The following is an 18,924-nucleotide window of genomic DNA, read 5'->3' on the forward strand; positions in this document are numbered from 1 at the left end:
ACCTACTTCTCCAGTCCCCACCCCAGGCACTTCTTCTCTTGGCTGATGTTAATCTGTATCCTTCTCTGTAATAAACTGTAACTATGAATTTCGTAGCTTTCAGTGAGTTCTGTGAGTCATTCTAGCAAATGACCAAACCTTAGGTGATATGGGAACCCCTGAACTTGCAACTGATGTCAGAAGTGAGAAAGGTCTTGGGGACTGTTCCTTCACACCGTGTAGTCGTCCAACTACGCAGCCCCCAGTGGCTCCCGTCTGACTAAGACTAAAAGCCAAATTCTTTACAACGTCCATCAAGCCCCACGTGGCCTGACCCCGTCGCAGCTCCACCTCTACCATGCATTGCTTCCCCCTCACTTTTTCTGCTCCAGTCTCGCCGCCCTCCTGGCTCTACTTTATGCTCTGCTTTCCAGATACATGCACTTCCCCCTAGGCACCTTCTCCCATCCTCCTACTTCTGGCTGGAATGCTCTTCCTCCAGATTCCTACGTGGCTCACTCTCTCGCCTCTTGCAGGTCTTTATTCATACATCACTGACTTAGCAAACCCGGTCCTGCCCACTCTATTTAAAACTGCACCCCTCCTTTGACACTTTCTATCGAACACCTTTATTTCTCACTGTGGGACTTACACATTCTAACATCTGTTGTACTTTTTCTTAATGTTTGTTATAGTCTGTATCGCCTCTCCTCTAGAGAGTCAGTTTCATAACAACAGAACACATGTGTGTTTTACTTATTGCTGCATACATAGTGCTTGAAACCACACCAGGCTCTCACGGTACACTCAGGGAATGTGACGAAAGAAGGTATGATTCATTTTTTACTAGTCCTTTACTAGAATTCTGAGGTACTGTCATACATAAAGTGGTCACATACACTAGTGGGCCATCACCTACGAAAAGTTGGTCGCACCACGCAAATAGCCAACAGGTATACGAAAAATGCCCTACATCACTCACCATCAGGGAAATCAAAACCACAATGAAATATCACCTCATACCTGTTAGAATGGCTACTGTGAACAAGACAAGAGATAACAAGGGATGGTGAGGACATAGAGAAAAGGAAATCCTTGAGCACTGTTGGTGGGAATGTAAGTTGGTGCAGCCACTATGAAAAATGGTATGGAGGGTGTTCAAAAAATTAAAAACAGAACTGCCAAAAGATCCAGCAATTCCACTTCTGGGTATATATCCAAAGGAAATGAAATCATGATCTCAAAAGAGATATCTGCAACCCCATGTTCACTGCAGCATTATTTACAATAGCCGAGACATAGAAATAACCTTAGAGTCCATTGATAGATGAATGGATAAAGAAAATGTAGTGTGTGTGTATATACACGGACACTGGAATACTATTAAGTCGTAAAAAAAAGAAGACAATCCTGCCATTCGTGACAACATGGATGGAACCTGAGGGCATTATGCTAAGTGAAGTGAGTCAGACAAAGAAAGACAAACACTGTATCTCACTGACAGGTGGAATCTGAAAAAAGCCAAACTCCTGGAAACAGGGAGTAGAAAGGTGGTTTCCAGGGGTTGCGGGAGGAGGAAAAGGGGAGATGTTGGTCTAAGGGTATGGACTTCAAGCTGGAAGATGAGTTAAGTTCTGGGCATCTAATGTACAGAATGGTGACTATAGTTAAAAATACTGTACTGTACACCTGAAAGTTACGAAGAGAGTAGATCTTAAATGTTTCTCACCACAAAAAAAGGTAATTACGTGAGGTGATGAAGGTGTTAACTAACCTTATTGTGGTGATCATTTTGCAATACATACATGTATCAAACCATCACCTTGTACACCTTAAACTTAAATGATGTTCTGTATCATTTATACCTCAATAAAGCTGGAAAAATAAATAAATACATTAAATAAAAAATACACCTTAAATTTTTTTTAAAAGATGGCCACAAGACAGGAGGCATTGGTGAGTGTCTAATTTCTTTTTCTGAAGGGTCACAAGAAAGTCATCCTTCTCTTTAGGGATTTCATATGCTAGAACCAACCACAGAAGCTCAAAGGTAAGAGGGGACCTAGCTAAGCTTCTTACCATGGTCTTGTCTTGTCTGTGTTCACACCCACACACCTAGCACAGTGTCTGGCAGAGAGCAGACAGGCAATAATGAAAGATGTTTAAAGATGATGATTACAGAGGTTACTCTGTAGAGTGGAAAGGGGACTCTCCCTTCTGACTTCACACACGCCTCCACTCAAGCAATATTTATAATACAATTATAAATGAAAATTTATAAATAAAAAATCTAAAATTATTTTTTAGATCGATGCTAATGAAGAATGAATGGCCATATAAATGGCACAACTGTAGTTTCTGTTTTCTTTCAAAAGAAGAGAATTTCACTTCCTCTGAGCAAGGCTGCGTGGGATCTAACGCATTTGTATTTAAATTTCTCTATTCAACATAGGAGGAAGCGCCAAGTACATTTTATTTGTTAATTTGCTTTCAATCCTTTAGTAAGAATGAACATATGCTCTACAAAATATTTAGAAGTGAGGGATTACTAAGTAGCTTAGAATCAAGAAGACAAATAGAGAATATCCAAAGGTTTAAATGAGAATAATGTTCCTTGTACCTGTACACTCATCTACAGTTTTCTTCTCCAATGAAAAGTTATTTCACCAGTTAGAATTGTTTTTAGAGTGATATACACAAGACACAGATGATTTCTTTTCCAAGACTGTTCAGATGTCTTTACATCCAAAAAAAGCCTTTTTCACCAATTTGTGCACTCCTCTTAAGGAAAAGAATTTGTACATGCAATGTCAATTTTCACATATTCTTGGCACACCTACAAGTTTCTCTTAAAACGATGTCAAAAGCATGAGAGGGACATTCTCTGGCTGGTAAAGAGAGGTACCCACGTGTGGTAATTATTCACCACTTTCTGCCAAATGTCACCTGGGCTGCCCTCAGCCCTGCAGGTGCTAAACGGAGGGTAGTCATTTAAATCAGTCAGGAGGTAGGGCAGAGCCTGACACTGAAGCACGCGACCTGGGCAGCCAGCTGTGAAATTCACAGGGAAACTTACTGGACACCTGCCACCGAGCTTTAAACAGTAATGTTTCAAGAAGAGTTCCATGGGGGATGTTGCCGCAGTTAAAACTTCACGTCAACTGGACCTTCCCATGAAAAAATCAGAGACCCTGCCAATCTGATGAGCTTCACTGAAGCCTCAGGGCATTCCAAGTGGAAAGAAACAAACAAAAATTTAACTAGAAAAAACTCAAATAAAATAAGCAATGTGTCTCTTCCCCCATCCCTCCCCCCAGATAAGCTAATTGTTCTTTATCTCCAGGGGCAATAAGTGGCAATTAATTGTGCAACTGTACTTTATTAAAAAGATTATGTTTCAACTGTGGAATTCTTCAAGGAAAAAAACAGAGGTACGGTCAGAATTGCCTATATTGGGGAAGAGAGGGGGAAACAGCATCTAGAAGACTCTAATGACCTTTGATCATGATCCTGCCGCCCACGAGAGATGAACAATTCTGACTGTAGGTGCCTGCACTCCGAACTAAAAGGACAAATAGGAGGTTCCAGAATTAAAGTAAACTAAGACAATTTATACATGAGTGCCGGTTATGCAGTATGCCTTCTCTTCCTTAGCTCTGTAGAGTTCATTCAGAACTAGGCTAACCTAGTAGAGTGGTGATACTTGGCCTTCTTAGAAATCTGTAGGGTTTGGAAGTAAGAAGAGCTGAGGGTGCTCCTGAATCCACCATTTACTTACTGGTCTCCTGCCTTTGGATCAGTCGCACAGACGCCCAAGTTTGCCCTTCGGATGAGCATAATAATATCCCCTGGTTTATATGACCAGCAAATGGCTTAAATGAGACAGTGCATGTAAAATGCTTAGTACAGCAACTTTCGTATAGTAAGGGCTCAATAAATATCAGTAATTATTTTCAATGGTTGATATGCTTGCTAGAGCAGAGTTTTTCACCTGGATAACTGGACCTGATAATTCTTTGTTGTGCGGCTTGTTTGTGCAGCACACGTTGTGACAACTAAAAATGTCTCCAGACATTGCCAAACGTCCCTTAGGTGCAAAATCACCCCTGGTTGAGAACCACTGTTCGGCATCTCAGCACCGTTATGAGTGATATTATTCATTACGGTCAAATAGCTGCTTCACCCTATTTGCTTTGAGCAATTATTAAATACTGTATTGGATACATTTTGTTAGTTTTTTTTTTAAACCTCACTTCCCTTCTGATGGTGTCAGTAACCTCTTCCTGCTTCGGGAGAACCACGCCCATTCTATCTGTACCCTGTGTGCTTTCCATAAGGTCCTCAGTGCAGTTCCTGACACATAGTGAATGGAATGGTCAACGTATGGTAAGAATCTATCTCTCTTCTATTGGCTGACGGTGTGAGAAGATCTCAAAGCTCCTGGAAGCCCCGTGTGGAGCAGAGTGAAGCCACCTAGAAGGAACAAGACTATGAGATAAAACCTAGGGTCCCCATTTGGACTCTGAATCAACCCAACCCTGAAGCCATCCCTGCTCCCTGGACTTTGGGTTCTGAAGGCCGACAAATTTCTTCCCTGCTTGTGTCAGTTTGTGTTGACACAACTGCCTACTACCTGCCAGGCATTATGCCAGGTGTTTGTATATGTGCCTTTATTTACTCTTCATGGCCATCTTGTGAGAGACATAAATTATACCCATTTTACAGGTGGCCAATGGAAGCTCAGAGAGTTAGGTCATCCACTCAAGGTCCCACAGCCAGTATGTGATTGACTATAATTTCATTTCATTTCCTCCACCTCCCAGCCCAGGTTATTACGCTTGCCCCATTGTCAATCTTGGTGTGGCGAAATGGGCCGTTCAGCAGGAATAACACTTAGCTCCAAGTCTAACAGAGGCTTTGCCTAGACAGAGCAGAACTTTGCCCAAGGTCTTGGGAAGACTCTCTGCATTCTAGAGGGGGAATTGTTGTGACGTTTTTGCAGACGCATGCTGGATATGTGAAAACTATCTGCCTAGGGAGACTTAACTCCTGTTCATCTATCAACGTGAGACAGGGAGAAAATTATCTTAGTTAATGTGACACTGCCTTATTTTGAACACATCCAAAAATAGCCAAGGGAAAGAATTATCTTCACTAATAAAGTAAGGCAGATGTGAAACCTTCACACTTGGGGGAACATGAATGATCTTATTATCCTGAGCATCTTGATAGTAACAATAAAAATTCATCTTTATTTGAGTTTCAGGCAAAATATAAAATAGTATGATTACCTTGCATTTAACACTGCCTGGATCCTGCAAACCCAGTCCTGTTCCAAAAGTCATTATGATAAAACCTCAAAGAGACTATTAAGAGAAGCCCAGCACCTTCTGGGTCATCTATATGCATTGCTGCTTTTGCCTAAGACCTCCCCAGAAGGAAGTTATTACTTAGATAAACTTACAAGGGACGTTAAACACTTTGTCCGTGGCCAACAGCTAATAAAGAATAGAGATCAGGACCCAGGGTCTCTCTGACTCCCAAACCAGTGCTCCTTACGCTACGAACCACACTGTTTGAGAAATGAGTGATGTCCTAAGAATACATTCCTGATACTCGTCCTTCTGATTATTCGTTCAATCTCAGGTTTGCACCAGTCCCATAAAGCATGACCACTGAGCAAGAATGCTGCTCAAAATCAATAAATATTCTAAGTCCCTACCATATCTGAGGCACACCACTGTGTGGTATGGGTTGTAGGTACTACAATCATCCAACCACTGGAGTTCTTGGACAAAATACCCAGAAGTCAGACCATAAAGAGACCAAAGTCACGAACCAAAAAGCTCCTTCAGTTCCCGAGTCAGCACTTTATGACTTTTGGTCAAAGACCATTGGAATATTTCTGAACTTCATGTCTCCAATATATCCTCACTTTTCTTCCACCATTTCTTTCACTTGAGGTCCTCCAATATCTCCCCACATCCACATCTGCTACCTCTATCCCATTATTTACAAAATATGAACACGATTATACAATACACACACACACACACACACACACACACCTACCTAAAAATCTATACGGTTTGCTATCACACTTGGGGGAAATATCAAAGTCTTTAAAATAATCTCCTAGATCCTTAGCAGTTCTACTAAATGTCAATATGAAGAAGTTAAGCTTTTGCAAGCTATGAGCAGTATTAAAACCTGGAAGATTGAGCTAATTTTTAAAAAGTTTCAAATAGTCATGAGATACTACAAAGGTTTACTAAATTTTTAGCCTTTGGAAGTGACAATAAAAAGCCATACATACCCATTTCCTATTACTATTTCCTATAAATAGAGTGAATCAAAGAAAAACTGAAAAATACGAATGTTGGAATAAATGCTGCCCCAAATAGGCCCCAAACATCTTGATCAATGCAGAATTCTTCTGCACATCAATATGAAATACGAGGTGTACAGTCAATAGAAAAGTCTATTTTCTATGATAAAACATCTTTCGTAACCAGATTTCACCGGTTACAGTTAATACATAAATAATTTCTGAGGGAATTCCCTGGCGGTTCACTGGTTAGGACTCCGCGCTTTCACAGCCGAGGGCATGGGTTCAATCCCTGGTCAGGGAACTAAGATCCCACAAGCCACGCGGCACGGCCAATAATAATAATAATAATTTCTGAGACCGAAGCAGGGAAATATACCCACCTTCCCAAACAAATTCTTAATTTTCTATCAAGATTTTCCTATAAGGATAATAAGTAAGTAATTCTGACATGAGAAGGATGCTGCACTAAAGATTAAAGTTTTATTTGCTAACTTGAGAACCTTTGTGCCTCTGGGAGATTCACCAGTGCGTTTCTACCATTTCCATTTCCAGGTACTTACAATTTAAATAGACCAAAGAAGAGGTGTGTGGAAAAGAAGAATTTAAACACTTTCTAGGATAGTTGTAAGAGCATCAAATTGATCATATTTCTGAAAAGTGAATTTTAAATGATTGGGCTTCGCTTATAATGGAGTGAACAGATGAATGTGAGTGCAGCATTACATGACGTGAACCTGGGGAAAAAAATGTAGAAAAATAGTCATGAAACTCACCTCCCTGCCTCAAAAGTGAACCAGGCAGCATCTCGTCCATACCGCCGCAGGGCGCTTAGCGGCCAAGAGATGAGTTTGACTCTGGGATTCTGGACGTCCCAAAGACAGATGTGCTCATATGTAATCTGCAAGGCACATTCGCCATGTACATCTAAGTTAGGAGATGGCATCAAATACACATTGAATCTCTCTGGGAGAAAAACAAAAGGTTAGTCTAAAATCCCCAGAAATAAAACATCAAAGACATTGTAGGAACAAAGAGGCATTTCAAAGTAATTCAAGCTCTTATTCTAGGTTTTGGTTGAATATTCAGGAAGACAAACCTTTCTCATAAATTAACAGTTCCAGAAAATGATTTTTTTAAATGAAGACCATATTAAATAACATAATAATGATACAGTCTGGTTGTCAACATACATGCAACACTATATACATGAGCAAAGATCTTTCGAGAATTTTTTAGTTTGCATAATAAAAATTTGTATGCCAGTGAAAGACTAAAGCAATGAAACCATTAAAAACAATTTTTTTCTTGCCAAGTACATGTTAATTACGCCCACACTTTTGTGTTCACAAAAGATGCAGGTGCAAAATAATTGTTGCATGGTTTAATGGCATTAAAATTGTACTGATCAATTTATAATTTTCGTAACTAGAGGAATACAACTCTACCCCAAATTACTTAAATAAACTAATACTATGCACTTAACTGACCAACAGTTTGGAAGAATTCCAGTGGATCTATTTGAACTAGTTTCAGCAAAGAGCCCTCTTTAGCCAAATACCGGAAAGAAATATCCATTTGCTTATTTGGATGATTGTTAGCATTTAACCAAGACTGCTCTGAATGAACTACTTGGCTTATTATTGCAACTGAGTTTTCCTCCCCACGGATACAGTCGTGGCGTTTCTATTACATTTCTAGAAAATTCATTAATTTAGCGAAGCTGTAGAGTCAAAATTTTAAGTGAAATATGAACAAAAATATGATTACTACAGCAAACACACTTTTATCTATCCATTGTTATGGTAGATCGCCTACATCTGGGAAAAGAGTGTGGCACTAATAATATCACTGGTATTCTAAATTAACTGTTTTGTAATAAGGAAGTCATTGGAATTTCCATAGACTTTAGTTTAGTAAATAGGAGTGCCAAGATTGTGTTCCTAAATGTATGCAAGCATCTCTTCTCCAAGTTTTCTAAGTTACTTCGAACTCCCAGTAACCAAATATTTACTGCTTGCTAATAACTATTGTTTTAAAAGTATGGTCTAGTGGAGCAAATTTCTCCCTGGAGCGTTCTGAAACAAGCAAGAAAGACTGACATCATCAAGCAAACAGTGAGAGAGACCATTACCAGTGTCTTTGCTTGGAAGTTCTTCCATATAACTACCTCATCCGGGAAAAACAGCAAACGTCGTCAGAGTGACTACCTTAGTTACAATCACTTGAAGGCATACAATTCATCTTGTAAAGTGCCTTAAAGGACGGAGCCGAGTTTCATTATAATCCCTCGTAGTTATGTACCAGGGGCGCTCTTATTTCCGTTTGACAGAAGAGGAAACTGAGGCACGGGAAATTGGTACCAGAAAGGGAACTCCTAGGCACAGGCCATTCTTGAGTTCAGTTTGGAGCACTATGCGGATACAGCTTTGCAAGTGCAAACTGTGAAGAGCAAGTGCTGATCTGAGCCCTCTGAAACATAATCAAAACCCGTCATGCTTTCCTCTTTATGTCTGGCTTCATGCGCATTTGTCGGCGAGGCACTACAGGTGCCGTTCAGCCCAAGAGCATCCGGAGTTACTGAACTATGGAGGCAGGAGCCTGGGGCTCGGTTGTGTGACCCTGGTGGTAAAGGACTTAATCAAGCTCTCTGCCGCTCAATTTCCCGGTCTGCCAAGAGGCTCCTCTGAATTAGCTAGCACTTCTAAGACGTTGTCAGTAACACTTCCCTGCAGAGGGAGTCGGGCAGACGTGATGCATCCAAAAGAGTCGCCGACTGCAAATGCGCCACGAAGACGTAGTTCCAATTGGGAGAAGGGGCATGTTTTACTAACAACTGGAGTGTGAATCCATGGAAAGAGTCAGTACAATTCCACCTCTGCCATGTTCGCAATCAAGCCAGGTGACCCACAGCCTCTTCGGCTGTGATATATCCTCACAGATCAAGTCAATAGGCTGAGAGCAGAACTATGGGATCCCATCTATCCCATCACAAGGCCCAGTTATTTGGAGCCAGAGAAATGATTCCTCACCTCCAAGCTCATGCTGCAAACCAACACTGATTCTGTTGAAGTGTTCATGAATATTTCGGCCTTTGTTATTTATAATGACGTATTCCCAGGTTGAGTGTTGAGCTCAAAGAGTTGGCTCAACTGTTAGAGTCAAACAAATATGTCACAGATTTAGGTGGGTTTAAACTTGATGAAACAGTCGTGAAGTCCGGATTCTATTAAAAACACTGGAAAGTGTTCAGTAAACATTTTAAGTGAAAACCAGCAAGACAAAAACTCATTGCATTGTAAAATCTGTACACTATAAACATAGGCTCAAGAGTATAGTATGGAATCAAACAGTAGCTATTGGAATTGGAGCAAGATCTTTAGCTCTTTTAAGCCTCAATGTCCTCATCTGTCAAATGGAGAAGTAATAGTACTTATATCATAGGGCTGCCGGGAAAGTTAAACGGTCTAATGCATCTTCTGCACAAAACTGACACACACACACAGCAGGTTCCCCATAACTTCTATCTGATATCATTAATGTAGATACCTTCCTATTATACGCTGAAAACATGTTAAGGGAAGAAACACACTGAAATGTCCGCTCAGGTCTTAGGTGAAATAAAAGGTTATTTTTACTTCTTTCTTTATACATGTCTGTACCTTCAAAAATTTTACGTCACGAAGATGTCTCACGTTGCATTACATGGGGACAAAAACAGTTTTAGAAAAGAGCGAAGGAGAAAATTCTCTTTACATACCACTCTGTTCTCTCTCAACCCCCGTAGCCAGTAAGTCAGGCTCTCCAAGGCTGATGTCACTGATTCGTGTCCCTACGCACTCCATCTGGAGAACTTTGCACCATTCATCAGCCTCAAGATCTGCGGAAATGTCCAGAGATGAACGTGTATGCCCAGCACCCGCTGAAAAACAAAAAGCCAAAGCCCTCCCCGCCTCCGGCAAACCTGATTCACAAGCAAAGGTCTTGGAGGTATCATCACTGAAATAAATCACTATGGCATGTTTCTTGGTGCTTTTTGGCAACCGAGCTACGTTCTTCACGTTGTTGAGTTCTGTAACCTGAAAAATGAACAATGGTGAGTATAAGGGTGCTCCGGAAAGAAAGCTCCCCATCAACACCATCAAACTGAGTGGAGGCACGGAAGGCAGAAGGCACATCCCAGGCGAACACAGCCTGACAGAAGAGTGTGTATTCAAAGGCGATGAGTTATTTCAGTGTCATCCTCAACGCCTAGCAAGGAAGGTTAACAAATTACCTCCCCTTTTTAGATTTTTCTTTTTTTTGAAGCCTATTAAGAGGCACAGGCTCAAAGCTTCATAGACGTAGACGCTTGTTTTATTTTTTTAGCTTTTTATCCGCCCCTGTCAAAGACTCTGCCTTCTCCATTGTCATCATGTTTATCTCCATCAACGTGGACAGACTTTCAAATACCCCGTCTCTTCAGAGTACTCCCAACGCAAGCATCTTAAACACACTGACCCCGAGGAAGAGAAGGCAATGGTGGTCTGGTTCATAACTAGATGATCTCACCCTTTGATAATCAGAGATAGAGTCTTAGGATTCTCAAGGATGCCCCTCTACTCAGGGTTGAAGTCATATATTCCAACACAGAGAGCTGGTTGGTGAGACGTTACTCCAGTCTCTCTGACTTACTCCTAGCTTCTCCATGGTTATGGGGCCACTGCTTTAGGGTCTGAAAATACTGCGTGGTAATCACCTTCTTCCTAACAGTAAGGGAAAGCTTTCCCCACTAGCCATTCTCCTCACCTCCCTCTCTCCCTTTAACTCTTTTATGAACCGTTTCCCTCCCACAAGGGGTATTGGCTCATTGTGTTTCCAAAATGCCATCTCTCATTCAGTCACATCCAGAGTCCCTGCTGCATTCCAGGGCTGTGATCATTGGGTCCTGCAGGAGAGAAGGTTTAGGTGGCTTGGGGCAGAGTAATTACAAGATAAATAACCCTTTCACACTGACTTAGTCTATCTCTTCTGTGTTACACAAAAGAATGTGTCTCCCATCAGTCTTTGCCATCAGTAATGTCATGCCATTTCTCCCATCTATTACTCTAAATTCAATAAATGCCTGGCTCAGGAAGTAGGTGAGGAGAGAAGCAAATACTCTCCATGCACATCCTAACCTGATGATTTCGGTTCCCTGCTTCTTAACCTCCACTGGCTCTCTTTATAGGATAGTGCAAACTTCTTAGCATGAAATATCACAACAGTTGCTGTGGACCAAATGTTTGTGGCCCTCCCAAATTCATATGTTGAAAGCCTACCTCGAAGGGGATGGTATTAAGAGGTGGAGCCTTTGGGGTGATTAGGTCACGAGGGTGGAGCCCTTGTGAATGGGATTAGTGCTCTTAGAAAAGAGGCCCCAGAGAGCTCCCTTGTCCCTTCTGCCATGTGAGGACACAGCAAGAAGTCGTCTTCTAGAAACCAGAAAGTGAGTTCTCACCAGACACTGCATCTGCCTGTGACTTGACCTTGGACTTCCCAGCCTCCAGAACCGTGAGAAATACATGTCTGTTGTTTATAAGCTACCCAGTTTATAGTATTTTTGTTGTAGTAACCCAAACAGATAACACTGTTTCCCAAAAGCTGCAAACTCTTTAGTGGCTAAACACTACCTATCTCATTCCCCAACTGCACCAAGTCTCTCAGCGTCTACCAGACGCAACTGTTTATTTTTTGCTTATTTCTGTGCTAATACCACAATATAAGCCACTATCCTCTTGCCATAACTGCTTACTGGTCTCTCCACTTCTATCCCAACCCCACTCATTCACCGTAAACACAGCATCCAGATGATTTTTTCTTTTCTTTTTTTTTTTTTTTTTTTAATGTTTTCTTCTTAAAACCCTAGTCAGCTTTGGGAAGGAAGTAGCTTTGGCGGAAGCAAAGATATTTTGGTGAAAAAGGAAAAAGGAGCCTTAACGTGAACAGAGGCACTCGGACAAGTGAGGGTTAGGGGGCACAGATGAGCTTTTTAAAACGCAGTTCTGACTCCAGCGTTCCTAGGCATAAAACAGAACATTTCAATGACTTCCCTTTTGCACTTGCAACAAAAGCCCAAATCCTTAGAATGATAATGAAAGCCCCCTGTGGTCCTCCTTAGAGCTCTCACCAGGCTCCTCTTTGATACCTTCCTGAGCATCCTATGTCCCAGCCACACTGGCCTTTTTTCAGTTCCCAGGAGGCACCATGATTCTCCCGGCACAGAGCCTTCCCCATGGTCTCCTTACTTCACTGCCACTCGCCCTGCTGGTCTTAGTTTAAATCTCAGTTACCTGCAGAGGCCCACTGGACAACCCCCAGCCCCCATCAAATCAACGTCTCAAGGCTCTACGATCCAATGACATCTTTGCCCTCACAGCCCTCGGATGGCTATACGGGTTATGGTTTAGCGCCTGTCTTAGAATAAAAGTTCCATAGGGCAGAAACGGTATATTTTTTGCTCACCACTTTGCCCCCTGAATCTAACCCAGAGCCTGTCACATAGCGAGAATTCAATGAATGTAGGTGGACTTGAACAAAAGACCAAACTCACCCACAAGTTTACGTGTATGGTGCTTCTCCAGGGTGAATGCCTCTCTCTCCTGTCTCTTTTCTCCAGGGAAATTTCACTTTTCCTTCAAGGTCCACTTCCTCTGGGAAAGTTGCCCTGACCTCAGTGTGAATTCATTGTTCCCTCTTTCTGTTCCCATGTCTGCTGCATGAAGCTGTATTCTATTATCTGTTGTTGTAATTAATCCATTTAGCTCTCCAGCTTCCAGCTAGACATGAGTCACCTATCAGTAACTTACTGATGAGCTGAATCAATGAAAAACAATCATTTGAGAGTCAACATTTATTGAGCCTACAGCCTACATTTATGTACACTCTGCCTAATATTTTTATATAGAACATCTCATTTGATCTTCATAAAAATCCTATGACTGATATTATTATCAGTATTTTCCAGATGAAGAAACTGGGGATGAGAAAGGTTAAATTCATGTGCCCAAGTCCACAGCTAAAAGATGGCACAAACGAGTTGCGAATGAGGCAAACTGACCCCAAAGCTTCCGCTCTTCACCGTCTGAAACACTAATAATGACTAACTCTGCAAAAGTTCAGCAGAGAGAATCTTTAACTCCGAAAGTCATCTCCTACTGGAGGACCTCTTTCTTTTCACGGGGGTAGGTTTTATTCTAACCCTCTACTGAGATATTATATAAGAGTAGTCCACCCTAGCCTCAAACTCAGCAATGACCTTGAAATATGTCATTTCATTAAACATCCATCAAGGGCAAAGAGGAAGGAATAAGTCACCTGAGAGGGTCAGGAAGTGCAGGGAGAGCTGCATGAGTCTGAACACAATCATCCATTTTGGAAACTGGTTTAGATAATAAGAAACCCCACACCCCGCTCAGGGTGAACGTTCAAGGAGCAAAGGAGCGGGTAGGGTTATGTCTTATGTGTGGAAGGACCATCAGGTTCTGAAGCAACAGTTTCTGTCCCCAACTCAGAACTACATCTCAGTGAGCACGTGTACACACACACACACACACACACACACAAACGTATGCTCGCGTGCACACCTTACTTCCAAAAGAATTGCAATCTGCTCCAATTCATAATAGAATCTTCCTCAAAACACATGCTACAGTGACAATTATGAGAATTAACATTTGCAGATATATTTATAAGTCACACAAAAACTTCTATGAGACATTTATTTCCACCATCACTTCATTTTGCAAATGAGAAAAACGAGGCAGGACGTATTTTTTTTAATATTCCTTTCCCAAAGAAATAATTGGCCCCTAAATAATTACTTTTGAAGTAAAGAGAGATTTTGATAAGGTCTCAGATTCTCATTTAATGTGAGCAGTATCTTAAATGGGGGCGACATCAGTGTAACTGACCATCAAAAATGACTCTATGGGATCCTCAGCACTGTCTCAAAGAGGATGAGCTTTCGGGACCACTGGTGTGTAATAACTTCAGTTCAACTTCAGTATGCATTTACTGTCTTTTCCTTATGCCTCAGATCACCCAGAAGTTCTTTCCTGCCAAGTTCAAAACTTTTAAGGAAAACGCCCTCCTGTGTTTTATAGGTTATATTTATAGTTTTCTAGATTTTATTTTTCTTCCACAGTGCAGGAGAATAGACACACCCTAAACTTTACATGAATTATGCTGTCTTTGTGTAGAGATTCACAGATAAAATGTAAAAACTCATTCAAGGTGTAACAGCATCAAGGAGGGAACCACTTAAGCACAACTGCAGGAGAACAACATTCCCTCTTCAAGAATCTTCCTTGCATCCATTCATTCATCAAAATGTTTAATTCATTGTTAATTTACTATTCATTTACTCATTCATCCATTCATTTATTTGTAAAATTTACTCTGTGTCAAGTACTGTTCTATTCACTAGGGATAAGATACGGAAGCTTTGTGCGTTGTTAGTGGGAATGCAAAATGATGCAGCTGCTATGGAAAACAGTATGGAGGTTCCTCAAAAAATTAAAAATAAAACTACCGTGTGGTCCAGCAATCCCACTTTTGGGTATATATTCAAAGGAAATTCAAAGGACCTCAAAGGGATATTTACACTCCTGTGTTTACTGAAGTATTATCTACAATAGCCAAGATATGGAAACAACCTAAATGTCCATTGATAGATGAATAAAGAAAACGTGGTATATACCTACAACGGGATATTATTCAGCCTGAAAAATATTATTTTCTTTCCCTTGTACTTCTTTTTAACTGTTAATTCCTGTTCATGGCAAACGATACCCGTTTCTATTGATGGTAGTAAGAAAATGTTCTTTTACAGTGAATTTATTTAAACAAAGAAGTGATATGATTTCAAGCAAAATATTAAGTAAATAAGAGTAGAGGTGATACTGTGACCACAAACAGTTATGAATAAATGACAAATGACTAAAAATTAGGAGAAACACCATCAATCTACTACTCTTAATCTAATACTACTATTATGAAACTGACTTTCATTTCATTTTCTACTGAGTCAACAGTCCAGGTGACAACCAATTGACCTAAAGGTCACAGAGTCACCCAGAACAATTCTCATTTGCTTCGCAGAGGCATGACAATAAATTTCAACAGAAACTTGGTAAAGATTTGGTGCTCACTTGATATCCCAAAGGTCACCCATCTGAATAGGACCATTTGTTTTCTTTTTGCCTTTTTTGTCCATTTCACGATTGCATGTCCTACATGAGAGACAACAAAGCATTTCAAGCCTCATGACCAAAATCTGAAATATGTCTGCGAATTATGATTTAAAGATCAAAAGAACAGTTCCCAAGAGAGGTCTAACATGAGATCCAGTTACAAATGTTCATTACTAACAGAGGGTTTTGATAGTCAGCAGAAAACAAAAGGAAGTCAAATTGTGTGATTAAACATGGTATATACATACAGTTTAAATATTTTGACCTACCCTTTTATATAATCTTCATGCTAAGGGAATAGTTGACCAAGTTAGACAATCAAAATAACTTCTGTTTATTTTCTGGGCTGCTACTTGTCTGGTTACTCTTCCAGATTATTCTGTGACCCCTCAATCTCTAACCTTCCTTTTCTTTTTCCAGGATATATTTAAGCATCCTGACTCCAGAGATTTTTCTCTTGAAATGGAGCTAAAATCTGCCAAAGAAGACCATAGACATATATATGGTTTACTGAAAATGTCAATATTAGGACCTTTGAAATGCTTGATTTTCTCTAGAAATTGGGTGTTTACTTTCAAAAGCCTAGGCTAGCTCTAGGCTTAATCTGATTTAATACATTCTGGGCCCAATTCAATCCTTGGACTGATTCAAAATTCATGGAAGACAGTGGCTCCTTGAAAATTCTGCTGGTAAGAGATAATGAACACTAAATAGGAGCTTCCCTGATACATAAAATATGCTTATGAGCACAGAGGATGGAAAGATTAAGTAAAGATAAGACTTGGCAAAAATGATTCTCTCTTTAGAATCTGGAAGTATTTCCAATCAGACCAAAGGCAAATTCTGTACCTCACAGCAACCTTCACTGTCTAGATTGAACTATTTGTTCAAAATAATCCATCGCCTCCTGGCCCTCGTGACTCTTTACTGATGAGGTTGGACTTGGTCACGCAACTTGCCTTGGCCAACAGAATGTGAGCTGATGTGCTCAAGAAGATGCTTTAAATGCGTGTGTAAGTCAGTTCCACTCTCCTTGAGCTTCAGCCCTCCACTACAATAACAATATCCCCCTCCTTCTTCCTGGATCTCTGAATGCAGGACAGATGGACTGCACCTGAGTCAAACTAATCCAGCTATGCTCAATACACCCACAGCCAACCCAGATCCCTCAGGCGACAAGGGCAGAAGATAAAGATGAGCCGCTATAAGCTACTAAGATTTTGGAACTGTTGCCATAGCAGAAGTTGGCTAATACACCCTCTGTTTGATGTCCTTTTGGCCAAGAATTTTCATAGAGTTTTTCTCTCAAATCCCACTGTATAACAATATTGCTTCTAGTACAAAGGAGACCAGATTTCCTACTCAGATACATAATAATCCACTAGAACACTAGTTATCAGTTTTAATTTAGTAGTTGAATCATTTGGTTTTAAAAATTTTTTTCAAAGAAAATCTTACAGTGTCACCATTATATACAAGTAGAACTAGTCTAACTACATGAGGAAAATGAATCCCACCCTACTCCTCAGTTATAAATCCACTTCTCAAGAAGGAAGTCTTAAATCAACCACTTCACAACTCACTTCAATCAACCACAGAATGCTGAATGGCTACAATGTAATACTAAATTCTCAGGATGATATAACATCCTTGGTACTATTATTAAACCCATTACAAGGATGAATAGTGAGAATCAGAGAAGTAACTTAATTATGATTGCTCAGGTAGAATGGAAGGGTCGAGCCACACTCAAAGCTAGAACTTCTGGCTTCTCTAGATGTATGTTATTTCTAGCAGTACACTCCATAGGGTGTGCTCCTTAAAAAATACTAAAAGTAAATGAATGAATAAGTGACTGGCTGAATAAATGAGCAAATGAATAAAACTAAAGTTGCAAACAGTTTTGGAAACATATTAAAAGTTATTTCTGGGGCTTCCCTGGTGGCGCAGTGGTTGAGAGTCTGCCTGCTAATGCAGGGGACACGGGTTCGAGCCCTGGTCTGGGAAGATCCCACATGCCACGGAGCAACTGAGCCCGTGAGCCACAACTACTGAGCCTGCGCGTCTGGAGCCTGTGCTCCACAACAAGAGAGGCCGCGATAGTGAGAGGCCCGCGCACCGCAATGAAGAGTGGCCCCCGCTTGCCGCAACTAGAGAAAGCCCTCGCACAGAAACGAAGACCCAACACAGCCAAAAATAAAGAAAGAAAGAAAGAAAGAAATTAAAGTAAAAAAAAGAGTTTGCAGAGAGAGACACGATGAGAATCAAGATTAAAAAAAAAAAAAAGTTATTTCTGCAAGTTGTAAATCATATCTCGAGAGAAAAAAAAAAAAAAGAAATGCAAATCTTAATTCCTAAGGAAAAATAAAGTACTTGTCAACTCAAAAGAAGATACTCTGAACTAAACTCATCTTTCCTACTGAGACCTTAAAATGCTGAAGAAACTCAGCTTTTCAAAAACCACTTGCTTTTATGTGGGTACACCTGGCACCATGGTTTGTATCCTGAGCTACTGCTCTAGTGAAATTCTGCTTGGGGCAAGCAAGGAATCCAAATATCAGGTCCTGTGGATCAAGCACATATAGTAAAAGACAGAAATCTCAAGACCACAGTCCAGTGAATCTTGACACATGTACACACCTGGGCAGCCACCAATGTTTTGATTGACATACAAAACATTTCAGTTAATATCACCACTTCCTGGGTCAGTACTGACCATAGATAAAACCACTACTGTTACCTCCATCACCACTGGTTAGTTATGCCTTTTAGAAAACTTTATATAAATGGAATCATATCATATGTATTTTTCTGTGTTTGGATTCTTTCACCCAATATCATGTCTATGAGATTCATCCATGCTCGGTGATACTTTGGCATCGTGTGAATAAGCTGTTACCCAACCACCTTTCAGAGAGTTGTCTTAGCATCCACTGAAGACTCATCTGCATCAAAATACTATTCTTTTTAATCCAACTGGTTTGTCAACCTAAGCCCATGTATCTATGAGTGCCAGAGTCAAGATAAATATTGACCAAGGATGGTTTTACTGTTCCCACCTGCATACTGCTTTTTGTTAAAGTAATCTGGAAACACAGGTCATGAATATTACTAGAATCACTATGATTACTCATTTATTTCAAAAATGTGGACTACTGCATTTAATCAGGTGAGCAAGTTTACGTAGAATTTACTGCATGTTTAGTTGATAGAGGTGCCCACCATACACCCTTTATGCATTTGGACATCCTCATCCACAGTTTTAAATTTAGATTTGTCAATAGGTGAGCTGGTGTACACAACTGGGTAGTTTACTCAAGAAGGGAACCAAGCCATTTGTGACTTGACCCCATCATCAGTCTCTTTACAGGCATTCCAGAAGGACAACCAGCTAGCTGTTATCAC

At 40.5% G+C, this 18,924-nt stretch overlaps 1 protein-coding gene across 1 annotated transcript in view; it reads right to left on the bottom strand.

Moving 5' to 3' along the window:
• DOK5 (docking protein 5) overlaps positions 1-18,924 on the bottom strand; it is a 149,805-nt gene that overhangs the window by 42,851 nt on the left and 88,030 nt on the right. The window contains exons 3-5 of the mRNA XM_068566064.1: positions 10,272-10,386; positions 10,068-10,187; positions 7,084-7,273 (exon numbers count right to left, since the gene is read on the bottom strand). Coding sequence (XP_068422165.1) covers positions 7,084-7,273; positions 10,068-10,187; positions 10,272-10,386 — 425 coding nt within the window. The remainder of the gene's footprint in view (positions 1-7,083; positions 7,274-10,067; positions 10,188-10,271; positions 10,387-18,924) is intronic.

Source organism: Eschrichtius robustus, chromosome 16, assembly GCF_028021215.1.
Source record: "Eschrichtius robustus isolate mEscRob2 chromosome 16, mEscRob2.pri, whole genome shotgun sequence".
Classification (NCBI taxonomy): domain Eukaryota; kingdom Metazoa; phylum Chordata; class Mammalia; order Artiodactyla; family Eschrichtiidae; genus Eschrichtius; species Eschrichtius robustus.